At 34.1% G+C, this 23,998-nt stretch overlaps 3 protein-coding genes across 14 annotated transcripts; 1 reads left to right on the forward strand and 2 right to left on the reverse strand.

The window, feature by feature from the left end:
* Window positions 1-1,290: 1,290 nt before the first annotated feature.
* On the reverse strand, window positions 1,291-8,338 carry LOC121251977 (casein kinase 1-like protein 4). Of its 6 annotated transcripts, XR_005938150.1 has the most exons (16): window positions 8,053-8,338; window positions 7,915-7,955; window positions 7,070-7,139; window positions 6,830-6,978; window positions 6,299-6,394; window positions 6,125-6,195; window positions 5,859-5,920; window positions 5,673-5,736; window positions 5,407-5,491; window positions 5,195-5,321; window positions 4,290-4,372; window positions 4,126-4,183; window positions 3,700-3,836; window positions 3,360-3,545; window positions 3,051-3,258; window positions 1,291-1,754 (listed from the first exon to the last, which is right to left on the reverse strand). XR_005938150.1 is itself a non-coding variant. In XM_041151412.1 (15 exons), exons 1-14 carry the CDS (start codon window positions 8,126-8,128, stop codon window positions 3,366-3,368), a joined length of 1,275 nt encoding a protein of 424 aa, XP_041007346.1. In that variant the 5' UTR covers window positions 8,129-8,338; the 3' UTR covers window positions 2,869-3,258; window positions 3,360-3,365. The 6 variants fall into 6 exon arrangements, 5 of the variants coding, with proteins under 5 accessions (XP_041007346.1, XP_041007345.1, XP_041007347.1 ...); XM_041151412.1 differs by lacking the exon at window positions 1,291-1,754 and having other exon boundaries at window positions 2,869-3,258; window positions 3,700-3,812; XM_041151411.1 differs by lacking the exon at window positions 1,291-1,754 and having other exon boundaries at window positions 2,869-3,258.
* Window positions 8,339-17,518: 9,180 nt separating this feature from the next.
* On the forward strand, window positions 17,519-23,588 carry LOC121253293 (transmembrane protein 234 homolog). Of its 7 annotated transcripts, none has more exons than XM_041153314.1 (2): window positions 17,519-18,003; window positions 20,010-20,125. In XM_041153314.1, the coding sequence occupies exons 1-2, from the start codon at window positions 17,631-17,633 to the stop codon at window positions 20,108-20,110; spliced, it is 474 nt and encodes a 157-aa protein (XP_041009248.1). In that variant the 5' UTR covers window positions 17,519-17,630; the 3' UTR covers window positions 20,111-20,125. The 7 variants fall into 7 exon arrangements, with proteins under 7 accessions (XP_041009248.1, XP_041009251.1, XP_041009253.1 ...); XM_041153317.1 differs by lacking the exon at window positions 20,010-20,125 and adding an exon at window positions 23,539-23,588 and having other exon boundaries at window positions 17,520-18,003; XM_041153319.1 differs by lacking the exon at window positions 20,010-20,125 and adding an exon at window positions 19,717-19,887 and having other exon boundaries at window positions 17,520-18,003.
* LOC121253292 (aldehyde oxidase GLOX1-like) lies at window positions 20,558-23,998 on the reverse strand. Its single transcript, XM_041153313.1, has 3 exons — window positions 23,445-23,998; window positions 23,123-23,283; window positions 20,558-22,334 (listed from the first exon to the last, which is right to left on the reverse strand). The coding sequence occupies exons 1-3, from the start codon at window positions 23,913-23,915 to the stop codon at window positions 21,167-21,169; spliced, it is 1,800 nt and encodes a 599-aa protein (XP_041009247.1). The 5' UTR covers window positions 23,916-23,998; the 3' UTR covers window positions 20,558-21,166.

The following is a 23,998-nucleotide window of genomic DNA, read 5'->3' on the forward strand; positions in this document are numbered from 1 at the left end:
TAAAGTATTATTAGAATATATTTTTTTAATATTATTTTTGTTTTAAAATTTAAAAAAATTATATTATTCATTTTATTGTGTAAAAATTTAAAAAAATTGTAATAAAATGAAATGAAATGAGTTTAAAAGAATTGTGAAAACAAACGAGACTTGAAATACTGGATAAGTATTAAAAACCTATGTTATGTGCATCACTCTTTCTGAATTAAGGTTTCAGAGTTTGGACATGAACTCTAAGATGTTTTGATTTATTTATTTATTGATAATGGGTGATTTAACACAAGCATTCATATTGCATCTAGCTCGAGCCTCAAATTCTGTGCCTGCTATATAGCCTATATGCCCGCCTCGAAAATGAATTTTATTATACATCTACTATTATTTACTCCCATAACACATCTACAACTTTTTTTATATTTTTTTCATAAGGTATGGTGTGTGAAATAAATGATAACTGATGAAAAATTATTCTATTTTTTAAATGATTCTTTTAGAAAACTAGAACGCCGTTTGATAGTGGAGTTTGCGCTTATAATATTACCGTCTTCAGTCTGCGAAGAAACACGCTAATTTATTTTTTTAACCCATTTTTGTGCTTGCATTTTCATATTTAAAGAAAAAACAATAGAAAAAAATCAATGTCTCTCATAAAACTATCACTCATTTTATAATATAATTTCTAAACTTCCAATTTAAAAAAAAAAAAAAAACAGTTATATACGTTATATTTTATCTAGTTCAATATTAAGTGAAAAGTTTAGTACTAATTTCGAGATCATTTAAAATTAAGTGATTAGAGAAGAAAAACAAAAAACAAAATACTTACGCTGAGTGGATAGTAGGACAATGCAAGAACTCCCAGAGGGTTTGAGGTGGATTCAAAAGGCAAAAAAGAAGGGTGGTGGCATCTAAGACGATGAAGGCAAAGTATAATTTTTTTATCCATGCAATTTAAATGCCCACATACCTCCTTTTTAGGACAATATGACTTTACCCTCTTCAGATATCTTATCTTCCATTCTACTTGGCTGTGCTAGCATTGACTGGAGGATGCACCCCCAATTCTCGCCAGCTTTATAACTGAAATCCACCAGCATATTTGCTCACGCTTGGCTCCGTAAAACAACAGATATCAGGTGGAAATAGTGATGCCACCAAAATGAGTTTCTGAAATTCAGCCTGGAATCCCAGTCTCGTAGCAGAAACACGCCAAATGATCCCCATGTACATTGGTGCAATAAGTTGGTGATCCACATAAAAGTGTGTGATGGCTTCCTTGCAATCTATAAATGAATTCAATAACTCCGATACGAATCTGCTTTCAAACGTAATGTACCTGGCAGTTAGCATGAAAATGCGTCTCAAACAGTAATGGACCATCAACATGTTATGGGTTCTTAGATCTCCAGATTGAAGAGCACAGATATTAACAGTATGCCAAACATCCAGCATAAAGGATTTTGCAGATTTCACCATATCCAACTACTAATTGTGGTGCATTTACTACCCTCCCGGGAAAGAGAAAGGAATAATCTAACACATCCCTTGAGGGAAGCCCGTCCTGCCTGGTGAGAAACCACCAATTTCACAATTTTTGTTGACATCAAGTGGGTGCAAAAATCATGCCAACTCCAAATCTCTAGATCAGCATACAGGAAATCCCATAATGCCAACATTTCCTATATGCCTTCTTCCTCAGTAAGCATTTCCCTGCCACATTTCATCCTGCAAACAATGTTGTGGAAAAAGAAATCCTGCAAATTGCAAAGTATGAACTGATAACTGAGCAGGTTATTTAAATCTAATTGTAAACATGAACATCAACAAGCTATAATTACTTAATGGCTTTAAATAACATCTTGAAACAAAACTAAAAACCACTGATCCTCTTTAAACAATGAAAGTAAAATAGAATCAAGCATGATTTATGTTGGGGGTATAGTCAGATCTAAATATGTAGAAAGGCAAATTGAGAAATCATAAACAATAGCATGGATTATATTATCAAGAAAAAAAAAAACCAAGATTCTCCAAAGTTCTATGCAATTCTAAAATATGAACAGTCACTTACAAACACTTTAACGATCTATCCCCTACAAAGGTCAACTTTTTTTTGGGACAAGTACCTTTTATATGTCATAATTCTAGAACTCACTGAGACACTTCTCCCCTCATTCAAAATTAAATTTAAGAAACACATGTTGATCTGATCACTTCGAGAAATCAGTGCTACGATGTAAAATCCTTTGAATCAGTCAAAAGCAAGAAAACCAAAACTTAAACTTCTTCAGTTTGAACTCCCACTTACTTAGGGATGCTTCAGATAAGGCACACAATATGGACATCAAAATTAGTGCACTAGGTAAAATTCATCTAGCAGAACACGGGTCTGATCCAAAAGATGCAGAATATTAGGCCTGGTTTGGATAGAGAGATGCTTCCATCTCATCCCATCTCTTCTCAATATCCAAACACCACAAATACAAACACTTTTTAATTTCAAATCTTCAACTTTTTCATCTAATCATTACCTAATTATTACAACTTTCCCAAACTTCAAAACAAAACACAAAAAACAAATCAACTTTTTCAAATCCCAAAACATAAATAATATTAAAAAATTATATTTTAACAATATTTTAACTTTATAATATTTTTATTCAACTTTTTCTCTCCCTTCCCAAATCCCCATAAAACATTTTAACTCAAACCATTTCTGACTCATCTCATCTTAAGTCAAATATCTCACTACTATTCACAAACCATCTCAACTCACTATCCAAACCAGGCCTAGTTACACCAACAACTCATAACCATGGATCAAGTAAAATAAAATTAATCAACGTAAAAATGTCACCAGCCAGCATATGGCACAAAAGGCACCTACTATATATGACTAGAAATGGGAATTAAAGTATACTTTCACACATCATTCACATTACATAGGACTGTAAATACAAGTTCTCTATGAGCCACTTGTGAAATCTATGTACAGCACAGGACCCAAGTTTTTTGTAGTCTGTGTTTATAACAATTGTGATTGTAGTCACCTTAAGAAAAAATTACGCAAGCTGGCATCAATAGAGGAACCAATGCAGCACATCACACTAGTGGCACATTGCAGCCTCTGTAGATGCATTACCAGAATCTTCTCGACAGACACAAAGTGAAGAACAAAACACCGATCACCACACATTTGCAGCTTCAAAGGTTGCGTCCCTAGAATCTTCTTGAGCAGATCCACAACAAAACAATACACTGCAAGATAGTCAACAATACAATTAATGTGTAGAATGGGAAAGCAAACTAAGAAAGAATCCAACCTATAATGTCATTGAAGTATGATCCTGATAAATTACCATGTATCACTTTGCAGAAGAGATGCGTGGCAGTGACGATATCCAGCTACTTGAAGGACCCATTCGGTTGCCATGTCCATTACCAGGATTTGCAGTATCAGTGGGCAATGCAAGCTTTGAGGAATTTCTTTTAGAGGAACCAGCAAGTGCATATGAAGTAGAGGCCATGTGGTCTTCGCTCGTCACCTACATAGCAACATTTATCCCACCCGTGACCTAATTAGCATAAATTTTAGTAAATGGATAATGTACAAGGAAATTGCATTACATATAACCCATATAATTGAGTCAAAATATCCCCCAGCCCCACCCAAAATAAAGGCTCAAGTAAAAGAATTACATTCTTCTCAATAGGATTCTCAGAACTTAAATTCTTCGTAATTGGTGATTTAAAATGCATCCGGAAACCAGGACCAGTTGCATTTCCAGGTCTAATACGCTCTTTTACTTCAGCTGAAAGAGGAACGATAACACCACCTGCCAATTAGATGATGAATACAAGATTATTCTTTAATGCAGCTGAATAGATGATAACAGGTGTTGAGAGGGAAAATAAATAACACAGTTCTATTAAATCCATGCCACTGGTGCCATAAGTTAGTACCAATCATATAGCCAATGATTAAAGTGGTACTTTCATATGCTGAACTTCATATAAATCCTTACTTTGAACAAGCAATAGCTCAGACTTATAAGTCATCTTTAGAGGGTTTTTTATAAGGATTTCTATTTTTTTTTTTTTTTAAATGCATCAGCAACAACTAACCTTGATGATTGTCCACATCTAGTGGCATTGCACGACTACTGCTACCTACAGGAACAGACTGTAATATATGGACATTGAGTATTGTTAGAATTATCAATATCCCTCTCTCCAAATAAGCAAATATAATCAAATTATTAAGCATACCAAGCAGAGAATATACGTACAGATACTCGAGACTGGGTTCTATTCTTTTGTGACTGCTGATACTTTATGATTGTCCAATCAAATATGAAATCAAATTCATATCCTGGAATTGCCAAAAACACAAAGTAAAGAGTTAAATTGCAGCAAAATCTGGCATAGCTTAGAATATAGTCTGAATTGAAATGACCATCACTCATGGTTTCACAATTAGTTGTGCAGGTTCAGAAATTATACAGACTACTTCTATTTACCAAAAGGCCATACCTATGCGTATGTGGGCTTCTATTTAATTGCCTCCAGCATAACCATAGGTATCACCCACAATCTTCTTCTTCTTTTTTCTTTCTTTTTTATGTCGGGAGACCTCTCCAAGGCAGGGCCCTTCGGACCCACCCTGCAGAGTAAACCCCGGTCCCGTGCACCCCTCGGAAGTTTCCTTACACAAAACTAGTTAAATCTCTGGCTTTTCACCAAGGGGTATGGCCCCAAATGATTGTTTGCACCCATGAGGTGTTGAACCTTGGACCTTGAAGGGAGTGATACCCCAAGACCAAGGCCTTCACCACTTGAGCCAACCCCTTGGGGTTAGGTATCACCCACAATCTCCATCTCATTGTAGGGAAGGCCCATGAATGCTACTAGGACAACATGCTGCAGGCTATTTTTTAATCCTTCATTTGTCTATTTAAATATTTATAGCTTGAGGGAGGGGCAAGGGTTTAAACAAGCACAGGGGACATAGACCAAAAACATAATCAGCATGTTACTGCAATTTCCATAATTCCTCTCATGCAAAGAATTCCATATCTGACTGGAAGGATTAACGATTACGGCATATGCTTTATTAGATTGCTTAAATCTGCAACATGACGAGAATTGAGCAAAAAGAGAGAAAGATGGATCACTAGGCTTTGCGGATCAATACCTTCACGAGCAAACAAGTCACGGAACAGACGCTTCAAGAATCCATAATCAGGTCGCTGATCAAATGTCAGTGAGTGGCAGTAATGAAAGTATGAAGCAAACTCCACTGGATGAGATTTGCAGAGAACCTTAAAAAAAAAAAACCAACAGTCACTTCAGATACACTTGTAACTTCCATCAAACATATCCACAGTCAACAGACTCAACACACACCTCTATAGGAGTTGATAACTTCTTCTCACATATTTTGTCATACTTCTGCTTCTTTGTGGCAGCCTTTAAACCCTGCCATGGAAGGCTACACAGAAACTGAGTCATTAGAGAGATGATGTGCCAAAGCATAAGAAAGCAGAAATCATACTTTTAGACCTCAGTATTGCAATTACTCATTATTAATACAAAGCAGAAACAGATAGTGGTGGTGGGCATGGTTCTATATTTAATCTTTAAAAAGGAAAGAAATGAAAAGGCAATCATACCTTCCCCTCAAAAAATATAAAAGCACATATCCCAGTGATTCTAAATCATCCCGCCGGCTTTGCTCTATGAAGAAGATACCAAATATGGATTACTTGCATCATCGGAGGGGAATGAAGAGGAGGAAAGTAGGGGGTAGAGGAAAAAACCACAAAAGAAAATAAATGGGAGAACATTTCCTAGCTTACCAATTCCAAGATGAGTATTGCAACTTGCATAACGTGCAGTCCCTGTCAAGTTTTTATTCTCCCTGTTGAAGACAATGCTTAGTTGTGTAAGGATATGTATCCATTTATTACATAGAAATCCAAGTTTGTGTGTGTGTGCACGCACATATCCATGTCTATATAATATTCTTTAAAGATATTCACTAAAATGTATGAGCAATGCAGACATCCATGAACCATATAAAAACATTAGTTGTGTAATAATAAAAAAAAAAAAAAAAAAGTACCTGTAAGGAATATGACGATTGGTTGTTGCATCCCGGTATCTTTTTGCAAGCCCAAAGTCAATCATGTAAACCTGTTCAGCACAATAAAAGCCCAGGAGGATTTGCAATGAAATGACAAAGAAAAGAATAAAAACCCATACAAGGTAAGGAAGAAAAGACAGTAAAATCAATCACCTGGTTTGCTTTCCGACCAAGACCCATGAGGAAGTTATCAGGTTTTATGTCTCTATGCAAGAATCCTTTAGAGTGCACGTACTCTATTCTTGTAATCTGCAAAAACAAAAAACAAAAAAAATTGTAACATAGGTAATAATGAGGCCAACTAACTGTGAACATTCTTCAAAGTAGACATCCATAGTCGGCTCATAGTAAATAGATGCAATATACTCCATATACTTTCTCTAAATAATTGTTAACTGAGTACCAGTGACTCGGATAAGAAAAGCCACAGGACACCCCCAGTCATATTGGAAACATCTGATTGCGACAAAATAAACACAACGCTCTTTAGAAAGTTGATGAAAGTTGTCATATAGCAAATGAAATAACCACTATTATTTCAGAAGCATTGAAACCACAGCTCCTCAGCAAACATAAGCATTCATTTTGGAATTTGTATATCTCCAAGTGAGTACATGAGCTGCACAAACAGTTTCTGCTGAAAGCTTAAAACAAAAGTCCATTAAGATGGAAAATTAAGGATACCATTTGATCAGCCAACATTAGAACTGTCTTCAATGAGAACTTCCTCCCACAATACACCAACAGGTCCTCAAGACTGGGTCCTAACAAATCGAGCACAAGCACATTGTCCTCCCCGTCTACGCCAGACCATCTTATGCTAGGAATACCACCTGAAGAAAAAAGTTTTATATTTAACCATAAACAATTAATTTAAATCTCGAGGTCAACAGTAAACAGTATAGATACTTGTAGAATACATACTTCCTCCTTGAAGAATATTGTATAACTTGGCCTCATAAAGGAGCTGCGGATGCTTAGTTTTACCGTTTTCCTGCAATAAGAGAAAACAAAATGATAATAATAAAGACAAGTTCAAAGAAAAATAATAGGAAATTTTTAGCATTCTCGTTATCATTACTACTCTAAAATTTATCATTTCTGAAAATCCTAAACCAGCAAAAATTGCAAATTGTTTCATTCATCATAAACATAAACTTAAAACTCACCTCCCTGAACACAGAAAATTCAGTATACACACATAAATATGTCCATAGATGCGTACATGTATATAATATATAATCAGATCATGATCTACGCATCTCCAATTCCAGGGACGGAGCCAGGGGGCCCTGCCCCAACTAGAAAAAATTCAAGCCACCCCCGTACCCCTTTTTTTTTTAAAAAAAAAAAATATTTTTTTTCCTCCCTAAAAATTTGAAATAGAAACTTTATCCTTCAAATGAAAATAGGATTTCATAAATTCTCTCTCCTATCCTTAAAAGTACTATAAAAATTATTCCCCAAAATATTGTGTTATCCGTTGAATATAGAAAATCTTAGTTTGTAATTCATAATATGTTGCAACCATGAAAGGCTTTAAATGTCTTCAGGTTGATGAACATGTTTATATTTTTTTCTTGATTTATATTGTATAGTGTTTCTTGTTGTATTACTATACATAAAATTATAAATAACAAATTCTTAGTATAATATAAATTCGACGCCCAACTGGCTCCGCCACTGTCCACGTCTTCGTAGTTACAGATACGTAAGACACAGCACCAAAATAAACCAAAAGGTATGAAGAGAGAGAAATTGGAACTTACAATCTTAACGGCGACGATCTCAAATGTATCGATATGCGTAGCTGCGACCAATAATCAAAATTCGAAAAGATCGATCAGAGTTTGAAAAGATGAACTTTAAAAAAAAAAAATTCAAGCACAACGCGTACAGATACTCACCGAGGAAGATTTCACCAAACGATCCGCTGCCGATCTTGCGGCCGAGCTTGTACTTACCGCCGATGATCCGTTCCATGGTAGAGATTCAATGATCCAGATCCCTCAAGCTCTCTCTCTCTCTCTCTCCCTATATCTCTAGCATAAAAGATAGCTAGGATTTTAGATTTTGGATTTTGGATCCGTTCAAGAACAACAAGAGCTGGAGGATCAAAAATTGAGAGAGAACGAGAAGGGGGCGGTGCAGAGACTATTGTTTTATAGTTGGGAAAGAACTAAAGCCACACAGGTAAATACAAAGAGAGCGTGATTTGTTGATAAAGAGGGAAAGTTGAGGGGTAGTCTTGGCATTGCAATTGAGGTGGAAAAGGGTTGACTTTTTGACGACTCGGAATCTAGGACTACAAATAAGAACTAAAATAAGATTCAAAATTAGGAAAATTGTTTGTATTGAGCTATTTTAGAAAAAATAAATTTGAATTGGATATTTTAAGGTTATTGAAAAATATAAAATTATATGTAATAATAAATGAAAATTTTAATATAAATTCATAATTCTTATATTGTAGCACAAAGGAGAAAAATAAAATGGATATCTAGGTTTTCATTGCTAAGTTTTTAACTTTTACAAAAGGCATTAACTTTAAAGCTCCCAATCAGATATTTTCATTAATCTTTCATTAAAGGAAAAAGTTACTTAATGATATTTTTTAATAATATTGTAAAATTTTTTATAAAAAATATTTAAAAATATTAAAAAATACATATAAAAAATACATAACAAAATCAAAATTAACCGGTGTGAGCTTCCAGCAGTAGGAGTAGAGCTACCCTTCATTAAAATATAATTAAGGATTGTCATGTTGTACTAATTCACATGTCTATATTTGATTAATCGACACGTAACATTAATATACCGTATCATCCAATCAATAGATTGAGAGATGAGAGACTTATATCACATGACAGTCTTTCATTATTTTTTTAATAGGAGATTGACGGAGAAATTTAAATGCAAATATTTTTAAAGTTCATATATAATTTTAAAAAAGTTGAATTTATAAAAAAGAGAAAATTTAAATATTGATTTTATAATTAATTCTTTTGTCGTCTGATTTAGTTACGATGCTACCCTTGGAATTGGGCAGAATTATTAAGCGTGGGTGGGGTTTAACATTGATTGGGGAAATAAACACATGGAGGATGGTGGCTGTCGTTTAGGGACCACGTATGCATTTGAGTGCAGCCGAGCGTGGCGATTTACAAGAGCGGGTATTCAATGGGAATCTAGGGATGATTGATTATTTGATTTACAAGAGCCGGTATTCAATAATGATGATTGATATACTTTAAAATAATAATAATAATAATAATAATAATAATAATAATATTGTTGTGTAAATATTTAGGGATTCTTTTATTTGTATTATATAGATTCTACAAGAAAATAATGAAATTTAATTATACAAGAAAAAGTACTCATTTCTTGCATAATTTGCATAAAGTGAAAATCTTGCAAGAACATGATATAAGTTCCGTATTTAATGGAAGTGGAAAATAAACACGATTGCTTGCTGATATTTTCATTTTCTTCCTAAAAAAATAAAATATTTTTACATAATTATTCAAAAATAATAATATTTTCCTCGAGTCTTAATTTCCAAATGAGGTAAGTAATTGTTAAGTATTCTCGACATACGAATACGTGATATTCTCATCTCATCATAAAATTCTCATCTTATCATAAAATTTTATGTCAATTAAAATTTGTATTTGTATAAATTTTTTAATTACATAACATGTTGAAATAAGATGGGAGTACTATATCATCTTTCCTTCTGGAGTACCTAATAATTTCCACACGTGAAAGTTAGGAATACGCTAATCTGTAACGCATATGAATATTTTGACATTAGTTTTTTAAATTTTCACTTTTTTTTCATTATTGGGATTTTCATAATTTTATAACTAACGTATGCTATAGCAAATTTGAGGTTTGCCCCTCCATAAGACTTAATGATAAATACATGCAAGTAATTTTTTAATTTAAAAATATATTAAAACTAAAAAGTATTTTATTTTACCAAAATTTAAATTTAAACAAAAAAAAAGTAAAAAATCAAAATAACTATTCAAAGAAATCCCGTTAAAAAAAACTCCCCCACCCCCACCCAAAGCAACCATGGGGCCCGAATGGTGGCCCGTGCATTGAAAACATCATGGGCCATTCATCCACTCCGTGGCCCATTTCGAATTCCTCTAATACCAAATCACGTGAGTTCGGTAGGAATAGCCGTCAACAATTTCGGCTTTGTTACAAGGGTAATGCTACAATCGATGAAATTTGACCGATAAGCCAAATGTATTTTTTTTTATTTCAATTATTTTTTATATATCTTAAAATATTTTTAAAAAATAAAAAAATATATAAATTTATTAATAGTCACTTCATTAATCCTTACATAAAAAATAAAAAATTCAATCGATTACTTTTATCAGTAACTTTTATCAATTCAAGTTTGGTCGATAACCATTTGGACTCTATCTCTTAGAGTTTTAGCTCATTTATGTATCAACTTTTGAAATTTCAAAATTTATCAATATATCTCATTAATTCATATATCACTCTTTCATATTTCTTATCCTCTTGAAGAGCTCAATATCAATTTTTGTTAATTTTTTATAAGATATTTGCGAGACATTTTTCAACTGCTGTAAGTTTCTATTTTATAAATATTTATTTCTACTTTTTTGCGCTATAAATCATTTTATAAAATCTTAATATAATCTATGTGATATTATATAGAGTATAAGCATGGATAGAAGTAAGATTTGGTGTTTGGGGGCGATTGGCAAAGTGTGTAGTATATGTCAGCAGAAGTAATATATATTTTTTACATGTGACTATATAAAAAACAATAATCATATGTAATAAAATTATATACAAAAAAATATATATCTATAAATTATCTTATAAGATAATTTTCCTTAGGATTTCCTTAGTTTGATTGAGACCTTTAAAAAAAAATGAAATACCAACTTATGATTTCCCCTTCAAATTAAGCTCATTTTTTAGTCTCAATTTAATTGGAAGCGATCAAACTTTTAATTTTAGTAGGTTGAGCAGATTTTAATTCATCATTATGTTTAAAAGAACCACAACAATATTTATAATGTATGTCAAATGAACAACGAACTAATGAACATATTTGGCTTCTCTAGAGACTGCAATTAAAGCTAATTGTAGTTTATGAACCCAACAATGCACATAATATGCATAGGGACAATTTTTAAGAAACAAAACTTGTAATCCATTCCATTCACCATGCATATTACTTCCTCTATCATATCATTGATCTCAAATATTCTTAATTTGGAAGTCGTAACGAAAAAGAAAAACATATACCTCCCTTTTTAGAGTTAGTGCCATTGTATTTTTGACATGCACAGTGGGAAAAAATCGCTCTCTAATAAAATCATTTTTATCAACAAATCTCAAAATAATAACCATTTATTCTCTTTTCGACTCATCACGAGTTTCATCAACGAAATACAAAATTTGACATCTTCGATTTATTTGTGAATCACATTCCGCACTTTATTTACAAATATATGCAAAATTTCTTTTTAAATTTTGGATGACGTATATTTGGCATTTTGTGTAGTATTTTTCATGACAACTCCATCAACTTGATCATTATAATTTGCAAGAAGTTTTCTCAGTTCAATGAAGTTACCTTGATTTTTTGAATCACAGCTTTGATCATGACCTCTAAAGGTACAAACTTGGAGCGTAAGGCCATTGAATACTATCTATCAAAGTTTTGAACTGCAACCAATTATTCTTCATCTCTTGTGATACCATTTTTCAATTAACTTGTAAATATGTCTTGAATGATTCATTAGATCCTCACAACATTTCACAGCATTTTATGTAATGAATTTGGATCTATCCCCACATGTCCTATTAAATGACAGTTTATTCGATCATTTACTTTTTTCCAATTGTCAAAATCTTTTATTCCTAAATGCATTTGATCATGGATGGCCATTGATTTCTTAGCAAAATATAGCATGGAACACAAAACACAACATTTTTCGATGGTGAGTATCCCAATCAATTTGAATATATTTGAAACCAAGAAAGTTAAAATCGGCAACACTGATTGTTCCTTAAAATAGATATTCTGAAAGTTTAGATTGATATGGACCGACTTTAAGATAGGCACGTCAGATCTCATATTGTAGGTTAGTAGGAAATTCTCATATTTGTAGACGTAATCTTAGATCACATTCTAAAGAGGTAGTATTTATCTATTCAAGTTAGATTTTTCAAGTTTTAGAGGGATGCTCATAAATGACAGAAGCATAATGTTTTGTTATTATAGAGCTCTCCAAATGTATATTACTCTCCGAATTATCTACGCCATTCTTTAAAAAAAAAAATCAATTGTTCTCGATTTGTTCATATTTTTCAATGCTTTAAGACAAATTTATAGAGTAAGAATAAATTTGAAAAGTACATAGTAAGTAATGATATAAAAGTTGTTAGATTTTTTTTTGTATAGTTTGCATTACTATTTTTAAGTGAACAAAAAAAATAAAAATAAAAAACAAACATGTGAGTCTCTCACAAATAAAAATACCAGAGTACTAAGAAGAGGGCAAGTGAGCTTAAAGTATTATTTGGATAGTGAGATGATCTATGAATGATAGTTAAATAGTTTGTGAATCGTAGTTAAATGTTTAAGTTAATATGTTTTATGGAATTTTGGGAAATTAAAGATAAAAGATTGAATAAAAATATTATAAAGTTAAAATATTATTAGATGATAATATTTTAATATTATTTTTGTTTTAAAATTTGAAAATGTTAAATTATTTTTTGTATTTTGTTTAGAATTTTAGAAAATTAATAATGATTAGGTAATGATTAAATGAAAAAATTGAAAATTGAAAATTAAAAAGTGTTTATATTTATAATATTTGAATATCGAGATGAGATGAGATGTATATCAGTACATGTTTAGACTAACGTACTGGAGCTGTAAATTTAGTGTCACTGGCGGGGACTACTTTAACCATGCGAGCAAGATGGAAAAAACCAACTGAAAAATTGTGCAGTTGTGCTTTGGTGGGTTAGTGTTGAAGAGAAAAAGAAGAGATCTTAGAGGGATATACGGGCTGTGTTGAAGAAAAAGAGAGATACATGGATGTATCATGTATGTGAGAATGTTGTGTTTATAGAGTTAGTAGCATGTCTTGTATGTGAGAATGTTGTGTTTATAGAGGTAGTAGCATGTCAAATCAAGGTTAGAGTTAGATTTTAGTACATAACGGAGGGCGTTAGGGTGCTTCAGTTTTTTTTTTTTTTTTTTTGGGGGGTTGGTTTTAAGAATTTCAAATATTTTAAGAAAAACTATAAATATACAATATATTATATTAATTTTAAAAAATAGTAATGCTACATACAGTCGTAGAGTGCGCAAGTATCGTGCAGTCATTTTGAAAAAGAGTGGGATCTACTATTAAAAAATTAATTTTTTTATGTGAATCTCGTATTTATTCACTTTTTTTCAAAATAATTACACGACGCTTGCACACTCACAACTGTAACAATCATTTCTCTTTAAAACCGCCCTTGAGTATAATGTTATCATGTCAATGCGATGAAAATTTTTGTCATCTGTATGTTAGTTCAATTTTAAATATTTATTTCTCATTCAATACTTAATATATTTTTTATATTTCATGCCAATTTTTACAAAACTCAAATTTGTTGCCCTTGATGTTTCGGGCAACAATTATCTGTCATGGATCATTGATGCTGAGATTCATTTTAATGAATGAATCTTGAAAATACTATTAAGAAAGAAAATGAAGCATCCTTGCCAGATCGCGCTAAAATAATGATTTTTTTCGCCACTATCTGTATGAAAAATTGAAAACTGAGTACCTCACAATTAGAAACCGTCAAAGCGTATAGATGTAGAAATGATTGGCTAAAATAGAAAGAATCAATTCCAGTAGAATTGATTTCATTAGCAAAACGTAATTATTTGGATCTGTAGCCTAAACATCTGAAGATGTGATGCATTTAGAATATAAGTAAGTATTTATACGTAAACATAACGAGAAAAATGAAATTGTAAGATATAAAATACAACTTGTTGCACAAGGTTTCTCGCATAAACCTGTTATTGATTATAAAAAAACATATTCCTCTGTAGTTGATGTAATTATATTTAGATTTTTTATTAGCTTGATAATCACAAAAAATCTGGATATGCATTTAATGGATGTTGTTACAATATATTTATATGGATCACTAGATAATGATATATATATATATATGAGAATCCTTGAAGAATATAAAATGTCTGAAACATGTAATTCAAAATCCTGAAGTATTCATCCTATTAGGCTACAAAGATCTTTATATGAGTTAAAGCAATATGAACGCATGTGATACAATCGTCTCAATGAACATCTAATAAAAGAAGGATTTGAAAATAATCTTATTTGTCCATATGTTTTCATTAAGAAAACATATTCTAGATTTACTATTATTGTAGTATATGTAGATGATTTAAATCTTGTTAGGACTCCATAAAAGTTTATAAAAATCGTAACTTATTTAAAAAGTGATTTTGAAATGAAAGATATAGGAAAAATAAAATTTTGTTTTGGTCTACAAATTGAGCACTTTTCAAATAGAAATCTTGTCTATCAATAAACATATATTAAAAAAAGTCATGGAGCACTTTTACATAGACAAAACTTATATTTTAAATACTCCAATGGTTGTCCTGTCATTTGATGTGAAAAGGACCATTTTTGCTCTCAAGAGATGGTGAAGATATTTTTGATCTTGAAATACCATATGTGAGTACAATAGGTACATTAGTGAATCTTACAAATTGCACATGATCAGATATTACATTTTCAATCAACTTAATAGCAAGATATAAATATGCACCAACTCAAAGGCATTAGAATGGTGTCATATGCTACGCTCTTTGTGGAACAGTTGATATGTGATTATCTCATTCAAAAGGTCGAATTCTTAATTAATTGGTTATACAGACTTGAATTACCTTTTCGATTTGCATAAAGGAAGATCACAAACATGATACCTATTCACTTGTGACGGTACTACTATTTCATGGAGATCTGTCAAGCAAATATTAGTTGCTACTTCTTCTAACCAGTTAGAGATTATTGCGATTTATGAAGCAAGCCAAGAATGCATTTGGTTAAGATTAGTAATTCAACACATTTGAGAAAAATGTAGTTTATCCACCATTAAAGATAACCCAACAATATTATATGAAAATAATGCTATTTGAATCACACAAGTCAAGAAATGTTATATCAAAGGTGGTATAACCAAACATATTTTGTCAAAGTTCTTTTATACACATGAGTTCCAGAAGAGCAGTGATATTGATGTCAAACAAATACAATCATGTGATAATTTAGCAGATCTATTCACTAAAGTATTACCAACTGTAACATTTAAGAAGTTGGTATACAATATTGGAATACGTCAATTCAAGAATCTTTCATTATAAACTACTGAAGTTCTACACACTTTTGAAGATGAGAAAATAATTATACATATTGTATTCTTTCTCATCCGCTAAGGTTTTTCCCACTAGGTTTTCCTTTGCAAGATTTTAGCGAGGTAATCCTAAAACATTCCAAGGTATACAAGAAAATTGTACTATTTTTCCTTCGCATTGTTTTTTTTTTATAAGGTTTTTCTTGGCAAAGTTTTAACGAGTTATGTTCTTTGTATATGGTCATCCAAAAGAGAGTGTTATAAATGTATACATGAAATTGGTTGATGACCATTTAGATTCCATCTCTTAAAATTAAAGCCCATTAATGTATCAACTCTACTCTTGGAATTCCTAAATTTTACAATCTATCTCATTAATTCATGTATCACAATTTCATATTTCTTATCCTCCCATGCCTATAAAATTGTGTCTTTGATGTCTTAATGATCATTTGTATAACATAAGAAATTAGAAATGAATGATATTGAGCTCATGAAGAGCTAAGTTTATATTGTAATATTTCTATTCTCTTATTATTTCTTTTTAATTTCACAATAGGATTAATTTTATTTTTTTATTTTGAGTTTTTAAAGTTCAGTGTATTTTTACATTAAAAAGAAATATAATTGCAATTTGACGTTTTATTGTTAAGTTAGATGGACAAATTTGTAAAAAATGAACAACTCTCAAATTTGTTATAATGGAAGGAATTATTACTAAAAAGGAAAAATTACATAGAAAGCAAATTTCCCCAATTTGGAAAAAGCACATGAAATTAGTAGTCAGACTTTTCAAAAACTTATTCCACTATTTCAAGTAGGGTTGCTCACCTGACCCGAATTCGAAATATTCTGACTCGACCCGAATGTGAACACTTTTGAAAAGGGAATTCCGCAACCGCTTTCGTTACCTGATTACTCGACCCGATTATTTTCGGGTTTTCCTTTTTTTTTTTTTAAATCAAGAAGAAAAAAAGAAGATAAAAGGTAAAAAAACTAGAAGTGAAGAAAAGAGAAACAATGTTCAAGCCAAATCAGGAAAATAAGAACACGAGCCTTGTTCTTGAAAAGACGAGATTTGGAGTTTTCCAAATAAGTCTAGATCGATTGGGACCAATGGAGGGATGGCTAATTTTCATGACTTCCATGCACCTTGATCTGTTTGAGTTTAAAATTTGTGGTTTTTTTTATTTTTTTATTTTTTTTTCTTCGCTTTAAACCCAGCTAGTTGTAGAGGACCAGGACACAGAGCAGCAGGCTGTTGAGGGACCCAGATTTCAAAACCGAGAAGATACGAAATCGAATTTGCAAAATTATTGGTTTTATCGGTTGTAATTCCAGTTCTTTCGACAGAGAGATATTATCTTCCAAGTACACCTTTTTTATCTTCTCTCTCATCCCAGTTCTTTCGACATGGGATATACTTCTAAGGATGGCGATACTCAAGAGCTCTCCGATCGGCGATCTTGACTACTTCTTCAAGCTTGCGTCCAAGAAAGTAAGGCTGGTCTCATCAGATTTTTTCAAGTAACGAGTAATACCTGATAAAAAGTTAAACGGGTGTTGAAATTCCGTTTTCGATTTTGAACACAAACGGTTTAGGTTTTCGGTTCGGGTGATTTTGGAAAAATTGACCAGGTCGGGTAAGCGGGCTTTTTGTTCACCCTTGATTTCGAGTGAAGCAATCTTTCTCTAGAAAAACAAAATCGAAAATCTTAAACTCTTGTTTATATTCAAAACTCATCTCAATTCATTTCATATTATCATTATAATTTTTTTAAATTTTTATATAAAATATAATATAAATAATTTAACTTTTTTAAATTTTAAAATAATAATAATGTTAAAAATAATATTTTAAGAATATTTTTCACCGCGTATCTAAAACCATAATCAAACAGGCGTAAAAGAGAACTTTGATCCAATCTTGCAACGAGCGCGTGCTTTGAACAAGAAAATGTGATTCAGTACGTACACTCGGCCGCAGTGTAGAGCAAAAGAGGGAGCGCAACGGTGAATGATCGGAGACGTAGAGAAAATGGTCGCAGTGGGCCTCGTCTGGGGCGCCACCAACGCCATCATGCGCCGCGGTGCGCTCCTCTGGGACCAGGCCCTCGAATCTACTTCGAGACCACCACCAGAAACCCACCCATCCAAGCTCCACCACAAATTCCTCGCTTCCCTCAAGAACTGGCTCACCCTCCTCTCGATCTGGCAGTATTCCGTCCCCTTCTTGATCAATCTCTCAGCCTCCGCTACTTTCTTCGCTATTCTGGGACAAACTCCCATCTCTCTAACTGTGCCTGTCACCAACGCCACGACGTTTGCCGCCACGGCCGTGTTCGGGATGCTGCTGGGGGAGAAGACCCGCGTCGGCCACGCTTTGCTTGGTACGGGTCTGATTGTTCTCGGTGTTTGGCTTTGTATTACGTGATGACTTTTGTGATATTTAGCTAACCCTGTTGGTCTACTAGATTGAGGAAAAGAAAATGAAATGGAATGAATTAAACGGATTTTCGTGATCCATATTTTATCTTTGAATCCCTTGGGGTTTTTTGCTTTGTTGGGTATTTTGGTTATTGTCATGGCCATTTGGCTTTGTGCAGTAGGATAGAATTTGTGAATGGAACTATGAATTTCATATATTCTTGGAGATTACTTTTGAAATATGGGTTTGTGCTTGTAACATTTTAGCTGGTACTTTGAAGTCGTTATGTTTACTGGTTGCCGTTTAATCTCTTTATCTGCTTGGTTGCCTAGTAAGATTAGGAAATGACAATGAAAAGGATACTGGAAGCTATGCTCTTTATTGATTTGGTTGTAGACGGTAAAAAGCATTCCTAGCCATCTTCTTCCGATTTTAGATCATTATTACGCCCTCGGATTCTATCCCAAGATTTTGTTGATGGTAAAAAACCGAACTCTTCCAAATATTTAGATATATAACGGGCAATGTTGCTCTTTAGTTTCCATATATTTCAGTCCCCGAGATTTGCTAGGAGGAATGAAGGCCAAAGTCGGTTCCTTTAGGTACAATTTCACGGAGAAGAGGGAGAGGCTGCTCTCAGCAAAAGGGATACTTGGAGGCTTTATCCCCATAGGAGCAATTTTCCTTGAGAATTGGTCTCTTCACTTTCCAAATGATAAGTTCTACTTTAACCATCTTTCCTTCAACTTGGTCGTTTTTTGGTGGGGAAGGGGGAGGGGGCCGGGAGGGGTGTGACTCTCATGTGGTTCTTAATTGTGCTAATTTTAGTCTCCAATTATGCCCATTATTTCTTCATCTATTCTTGACTTTCTTCTTATTTCTGGCTATCAATTTTATGGGCATTTTTACCTTGTTCTAAAACGAACTGAGGCATATGCATTTTTTATTCCTTACACAGGGTGGGTACGCATACTTTGAGTACGAATCTTCATTGTTTAAATGCAAGGGTCTTATGGTGTTTGAGGCCTAACAATGCGCAATTCTCGAATTTGATATGTAGCAGAGGCCGGACTACAATATCTATACTAGCAAAGCCAACCTAAGTATGCTTTGCACAGCTATAAATTTCTGTCTTTGGGATTTGTATTCAAATACTGGCGTTGGCGTACTTCAGATTTTTTAGTTTGAAAAACTCACAATCTCCCAGAGCACCCGTGCCACCGAGCAACCATTATATCCAAGTGGTCTTGTGGAACCCTGCTTTCAAAATTTGGTTGTCACAAAGTAAGAGTGGTTGCATTTGTTTTGGGAACATAGCTCCATTCAATATAATTATTCCCATTCTATTACAGAATTCTAGCATTTTGTTACATTCTATTGTCTAGTCTGAGGAATGAATTATTTCCAAAATTTGAGCCTCTTGCTTGCAAATTGACTTTGTTCTTGCTGGTGATGGTATTTGGGGGCTAATAGACGCAGTCCATTTATACAGGCACCAAGAAGATAGCCATCTTTCTAGAATTAGGAAAGCTGTGTGTAATATGATAAGAAGGGTGACTGATAGTGTCATATTAATTTCTTATTGTGCTGCTAACATGGCTGATGAAAGTCTATTTAAGCATTTGTACGCTCACCTCAACTATGAAAAGTGTTCATCTGGGACTGTTTTTTTCATGTCTTCCTAGGAAACCGAGTGGATATTATTGACCATGTTGAGATTCTTCATCAACCTGTAGCACTTAGGCCTCAGATGAGATGATCTGTGAATAGTAATAAAATGATTTGTAAAAATTAGTGAAATAGTTTGAGTTAATATGTTTTATGAGAACTCTGAGGGATTGGCTCAAGTGGTAAAAGCCTTAGGTTTGGGGGTATGTTCCCCCTAGGTCTAAGGTTCAAATCTCCTTAAGAGTGCAAACAATCTCTAGGGCCATTGGATTGGGGGATTCTCTCCTTGAATTACTTGAGATGCAATTGCGGGAAAGTCCTCGTCGAGGGCCTATGCACTTCCGAAATTAGTCGGGACACTGTTACGACACCCGGTGCCAATAAAAAAAAATGTTTTATGAGATTTTGGAAATAAGAGATAAAAAGTTGAATAAAAATATTAAAAAGTTATAATATTATTAGAATATAATTTGTTAATATTATTTTTGTTTTGAGATTTGAAAAAGTTGAATTGTTTTTTGTATTTTATATTGAAGTTTGATAAAGTTATAATAATTAGATAAAAAAGTTAAAGATTTGAAATTGAATTTTTTTTATGTTTGTGGTGTTAAGATATTAAGATGAGATTGAATGGAATGAGATAAATGTGATTTAATAAATTTAGAGGACTTTGCTATCCAAATCAGGCCGGAGACTGACAGTTCCTCCAAACGATAAGTTTCTTTAATCCATTTAAAAAATTGTCATGAATTCCTTAAGCATGTGAGATGCACGTATGCTTGTGATATGTTCAGAGGACACTTGTCATTTTTATAGATATGTAAAAGGAAACTAATTCCTTCGGCCCAATGGGGAGGAAAACTTTGGCCAACACTTTGACACCTTAGATAAGTTAAGTAATCATGTCAATCCAGAAAGACAGGATTTGCAATGAAGCTCAATAGAAATAACAAACATAATATGCATATAATAAGCTTACATCTTTATCCGAGAAGACACACTAACCTATTGGGATATTGAAATTACAAGTTCTACCAAGTATAGAGCACAATTTAACTATTCTAATTGATCTTAGGTTCAAAGGTAACTTACTCCTTTAAAACAAAGGACTAAATATACAATCTCAATGACGAGCAAGAACAGAGTAATTGCGACACAACTATGAACTCAACATATCTTTGATATTCAACCTTCGTGATGTATGTACGCCTAAACATCATCAAAAGCTGTAACCATCATAAAATTTCACCTATTCCTTCTCACTATATTCCTACAAAAACATCGAATGGCATACAGACTATAAATAATCAACAGCTGAATAAATAATGAAAGCTCCTTATAAAACTTGAAGAGCATCACAACGGAAGCTTGTTCATAAGGACACGCATTGCACGACTTGGCATGTACACGATGTTCTACCTTGTATGCAGAAGGAAAAAGTCTTCGAATCAGAGGGTCTACTTGATTTGCACCCACATTCCCTTGCTCGGCAACCCACGATGGACCACAAAGAGTAGGTAGAACCCCGGAGGAGCAACCACCCCTGTAGGCGGCGCTGTGACGTTAACTTGGTGGCTACCACCAGAAACCTGGAGCACATCAACATCGACCAGCTGAAGCAGTCTTTGATTCATGGAATAGCCGTGCGTTGTAAAAGGTGGTGCATACATGGTCACCATGATGTCTTCCTTAGTCACCAGCGCTTCATTACTCTTAAATTGCACCGAGAACATTTTTCCATACAACAAAGATGCTTCCGAGGACTCGACCAAGATCTCCGGCCTCTTTATAGCCAATGCAGGGTCCAAGTATGGCGGCGAGAATTTCTCTATCCTCATCTCAGTTGGGTACTTGGCTGTGAAATTATAACCCGCATTGGGATTGCTACCTCCTACTAAAACTTTCCCATCCGGAAGCAGAGCCGAGGCTGAATGGTACATTCGGGGAATTGTAGTGGGCGCAAGCTCCATAAATCTTTGGTCTTGCGGCTTGTCGGGACTGTAAAGTACTGGAGTAAGGTTCGGATCGTCTGCGGAGTACCAAGCCGCCGTACCAATCTTTGCACCATTGAGAATCAGAAGGTCTCCGTTGGGGAGATTCAGCATGTCGCCCATGACACGACTTGAAGGCATGGTTTCTTTAATCCACTTGGCATCAGGATTTGTGATCTGAAGCCTGTTGCAGTCTTGAAGTGCTTGCGTGAAGTTTCCCTTTTGAGACAAAGCATAGGCCTCGGGCTTCGCACCACCGCAAACGATAACCTCGACCAGGATGAGCTCAGGGTTTTGGACATGGAGTTTTATAGGGAGGAGAGCGGACATCCCGGACGCCGGGTAGTTGCGGGAGCCGCCATCCAAGACGGGGAACTCGCGAACAATCGTGTTGGTCTGTGGGTTGAGGAGAACCGAGCGATGGTTGGCGAAGATGAAGACATTTCCATCGGTGGAAAGGTGGACGAAAGGGTAGAGATTGTTCTCATCCAAATCAGTGGTTTCATTGAGAAAAGGAAAATTGATGGCTTTGCTATTGGAATCTCCTTCCCGCGGAATGTACTCGTAGCTGAATGACCTTCGGCCTCCTACAAGAATGAAACTGCCGTTGGCCAGTCTAGCTTGTGTTGCGTACCTTTAGGCAAAGCACAAAAAGGCTAATTATTTGCGTGAGAAGGCCTGTGAGAAGGCCTGTTATAAATTTATTTTGTGCAAAGTTGTTTGAAAAAAGATTAAAAAAAAAAAAAATTTAGATAAAGAATTTTCACGAGACTTCTGTTCCTTGAACTTGTATATAACATTATTATTCGTCTCATGATTCGCTGAAAATGAAAAACAAGTCATAAAAGTATTCATGATTCATCAAATAAAGTAAAATAATAATTCATATTCTTCTAAAATGATCGATTGAAGTCTCTAAATTTGTATATATCTACTAATGAGATTATTATACATAAGCTACTATTCACTTTTACCTCACACCTCTAATTTTTGGGAATATTTTTCATAGGATATAGATGCTTTTTTCATAGGGCATTGTGTAGGATTGTGAATAAGAATTTTTCATCTAGCAATACCATTTCGGTGCAGCAAAGTGAGAGATTAGCTTTAGTCGATAAGTTTGGAAGAAGATCGATTGTCGTGTTACTCCTGATGAATACTTCTATAACTTTGTCTTTCATTTTCAACGAAATTCTATTTCTTATATATATTCTAAAAGAAAATATATTTGCATCAGCTCATAGCCGCATTATAGAAATAATGTGAGGTGTGCTGCGCCTGTAGGCTGATGCATAGAAATGCTCATTCCAAAAACAAAAGAAATTAGCAATAAGGAGACTTTAGTCGTCAACTCTAATTGCTTATCCAAATTTCTGCATAAAAGCGTGCGCGCGCGCGCACACACGACACAAATATATATACCATCTTAGATCTGCCAGTGCAGTTGGGTATTCTTTCCAATCACAGTCGAGGCAGGGACGCATGTATCTAACAGTTTTTGCTCCATCTAACCAACCACCAGTCCCAACAAAGGTACCATCGGCTGCAAGCGCTCCTGATGAGCACCATGGATCCCACTCAACCTGTCTCAATTATTAAATAGTTCATTAATTAAACAAACAGATCATACCATTTTAGAACAAAAACTACGTAGATATATACAAACGTAGTACGTACTACTCGATGAATATATATATTATAAGTTTACTAAATCATGGTAGAACTTTGAGATTTATTGATGAACCTTGAGTGGTCTTATTTTTGCTGTGTCAATATCAAACTCAACTGCATGAGACCAGCAATCTTGTAACTCAGCGCCACTTCTTTCGTCCTTATAGGGAATGCATTCTCCGTTGGGCAATTTAATCGTTGAGCTGTGGAATGCAGTGGCATCGTACATTATAACCTTATTGTTGGGAAGTATATTTATGTGCATGGCGTTGGCGCCCGAGTCTTTAGAAAACAGCTCCCACAACCCTTTGAAAGCTGTCTCGGGAGAAGCAGGATTTTCCTGAGCAGGAGATGCAAAGTGATCATGAGTACTAGTACTGGATGATCTTCCTGTTAAAGGGTTTGGTATTGGGATTCCAGGACGCTTTGGCTCCCTCAACTTTCTATGAACCTTCAGGGGTCCTCCTCCAGATGAAGGGTGGTCGGAAATTGCAAGAAACAGAGGGAGCATGATCAAGAGGGATAGAAGTCGCAAGGCCGCCATTAATTAGAGATGATTAAATGTTGATCCTCAATGGTTAGCTGCAAGTCCATGAATGTTGAATTAAAACCGAAATGCAGGCATGC

Source organism: Juglans microcarpa x Juglans regia, chromosome 2S, assembly GCF_004785595.1.
Source record: "Juglans microcarpa x Juglans regia isolate MS1-56 chromosome 2S, Jm3101_v1.0, whole genome shotgun sequence".
Classification (NCBI taxonomy): Eukaryota; Viridiplantae; Streptophyta; class Magnoliopsida; order Fagales; family Juglandaceae; genus Juglans; species Juglans microcarpa x Juglans regia.

What these genes read in the sequence shown, in the direction of transcription:
- LOC121251977 (XM_041151411.1), bottom strand. Translation starts at nt 8,128, where the DNA reads ATGGAACGGATCATCGGCGGTAAGTACAAGCTCGGCCGCAAGATCGGC. An exon ending in AGATCGTCGCCGTTAAGATT is followed by an intron (nt 7,140 to 7,914) that starts GTAAGTTCCAAT and finishes CTCTTATTGCAG; the next exon opens with GAAAACGGTAAAACTAAGCA. An exon ending in TTGGTCGGAAAGCAAACCAG is followed by an intron (nt 6,196 to 6,298) that starts GTGATTGATTTT and finishes TGTGCTGAACAG; the next exon opens with GTTTACATGATTGACTTTGG.
- LOC121253293 (XM_041153314.1), top strand. Translation starts at nt 17,631, where the DNA reads ATGATCGGAGACGTAGAGAAAATGGTCGCAGTGGGCCTCGTCTGGGGC. An exon ending in CGTCGGCCACGCTTTGCTTG is followed by an intron (nt 18,004 to 20,009) that starts GTACGGGTCTGA and finishes GAATTACTTGAG; the next exon opens with ATGCAATTGCGGGAAAGTCC.
- LOC121253292 (XM_041153313.1), bottom strand. Translation starts at nt 23,915, where the DNA reads ATGGCGGCCTTGCGACTTCTATCCCTCTTGATCATGCTCCCTCTGTTT. An exon ending in CAAAAATAAGACCACTCAAG is followed by an intron (nt 23,284 to 23,444) that starts GTTCATCAATAA and finishes TAATTGAGACAG; the next exon opens with GTTGAGTGGGATCCATGGTG. An exon ending in GCACTGGCAGATCTAAGATG is followed by an intron (nt 22,335 to 23,122) that starts GTATATATATTT and finishes CTTTGCCTAAAG; the next exon opens with GTACGCAACACAAGCTAGAC.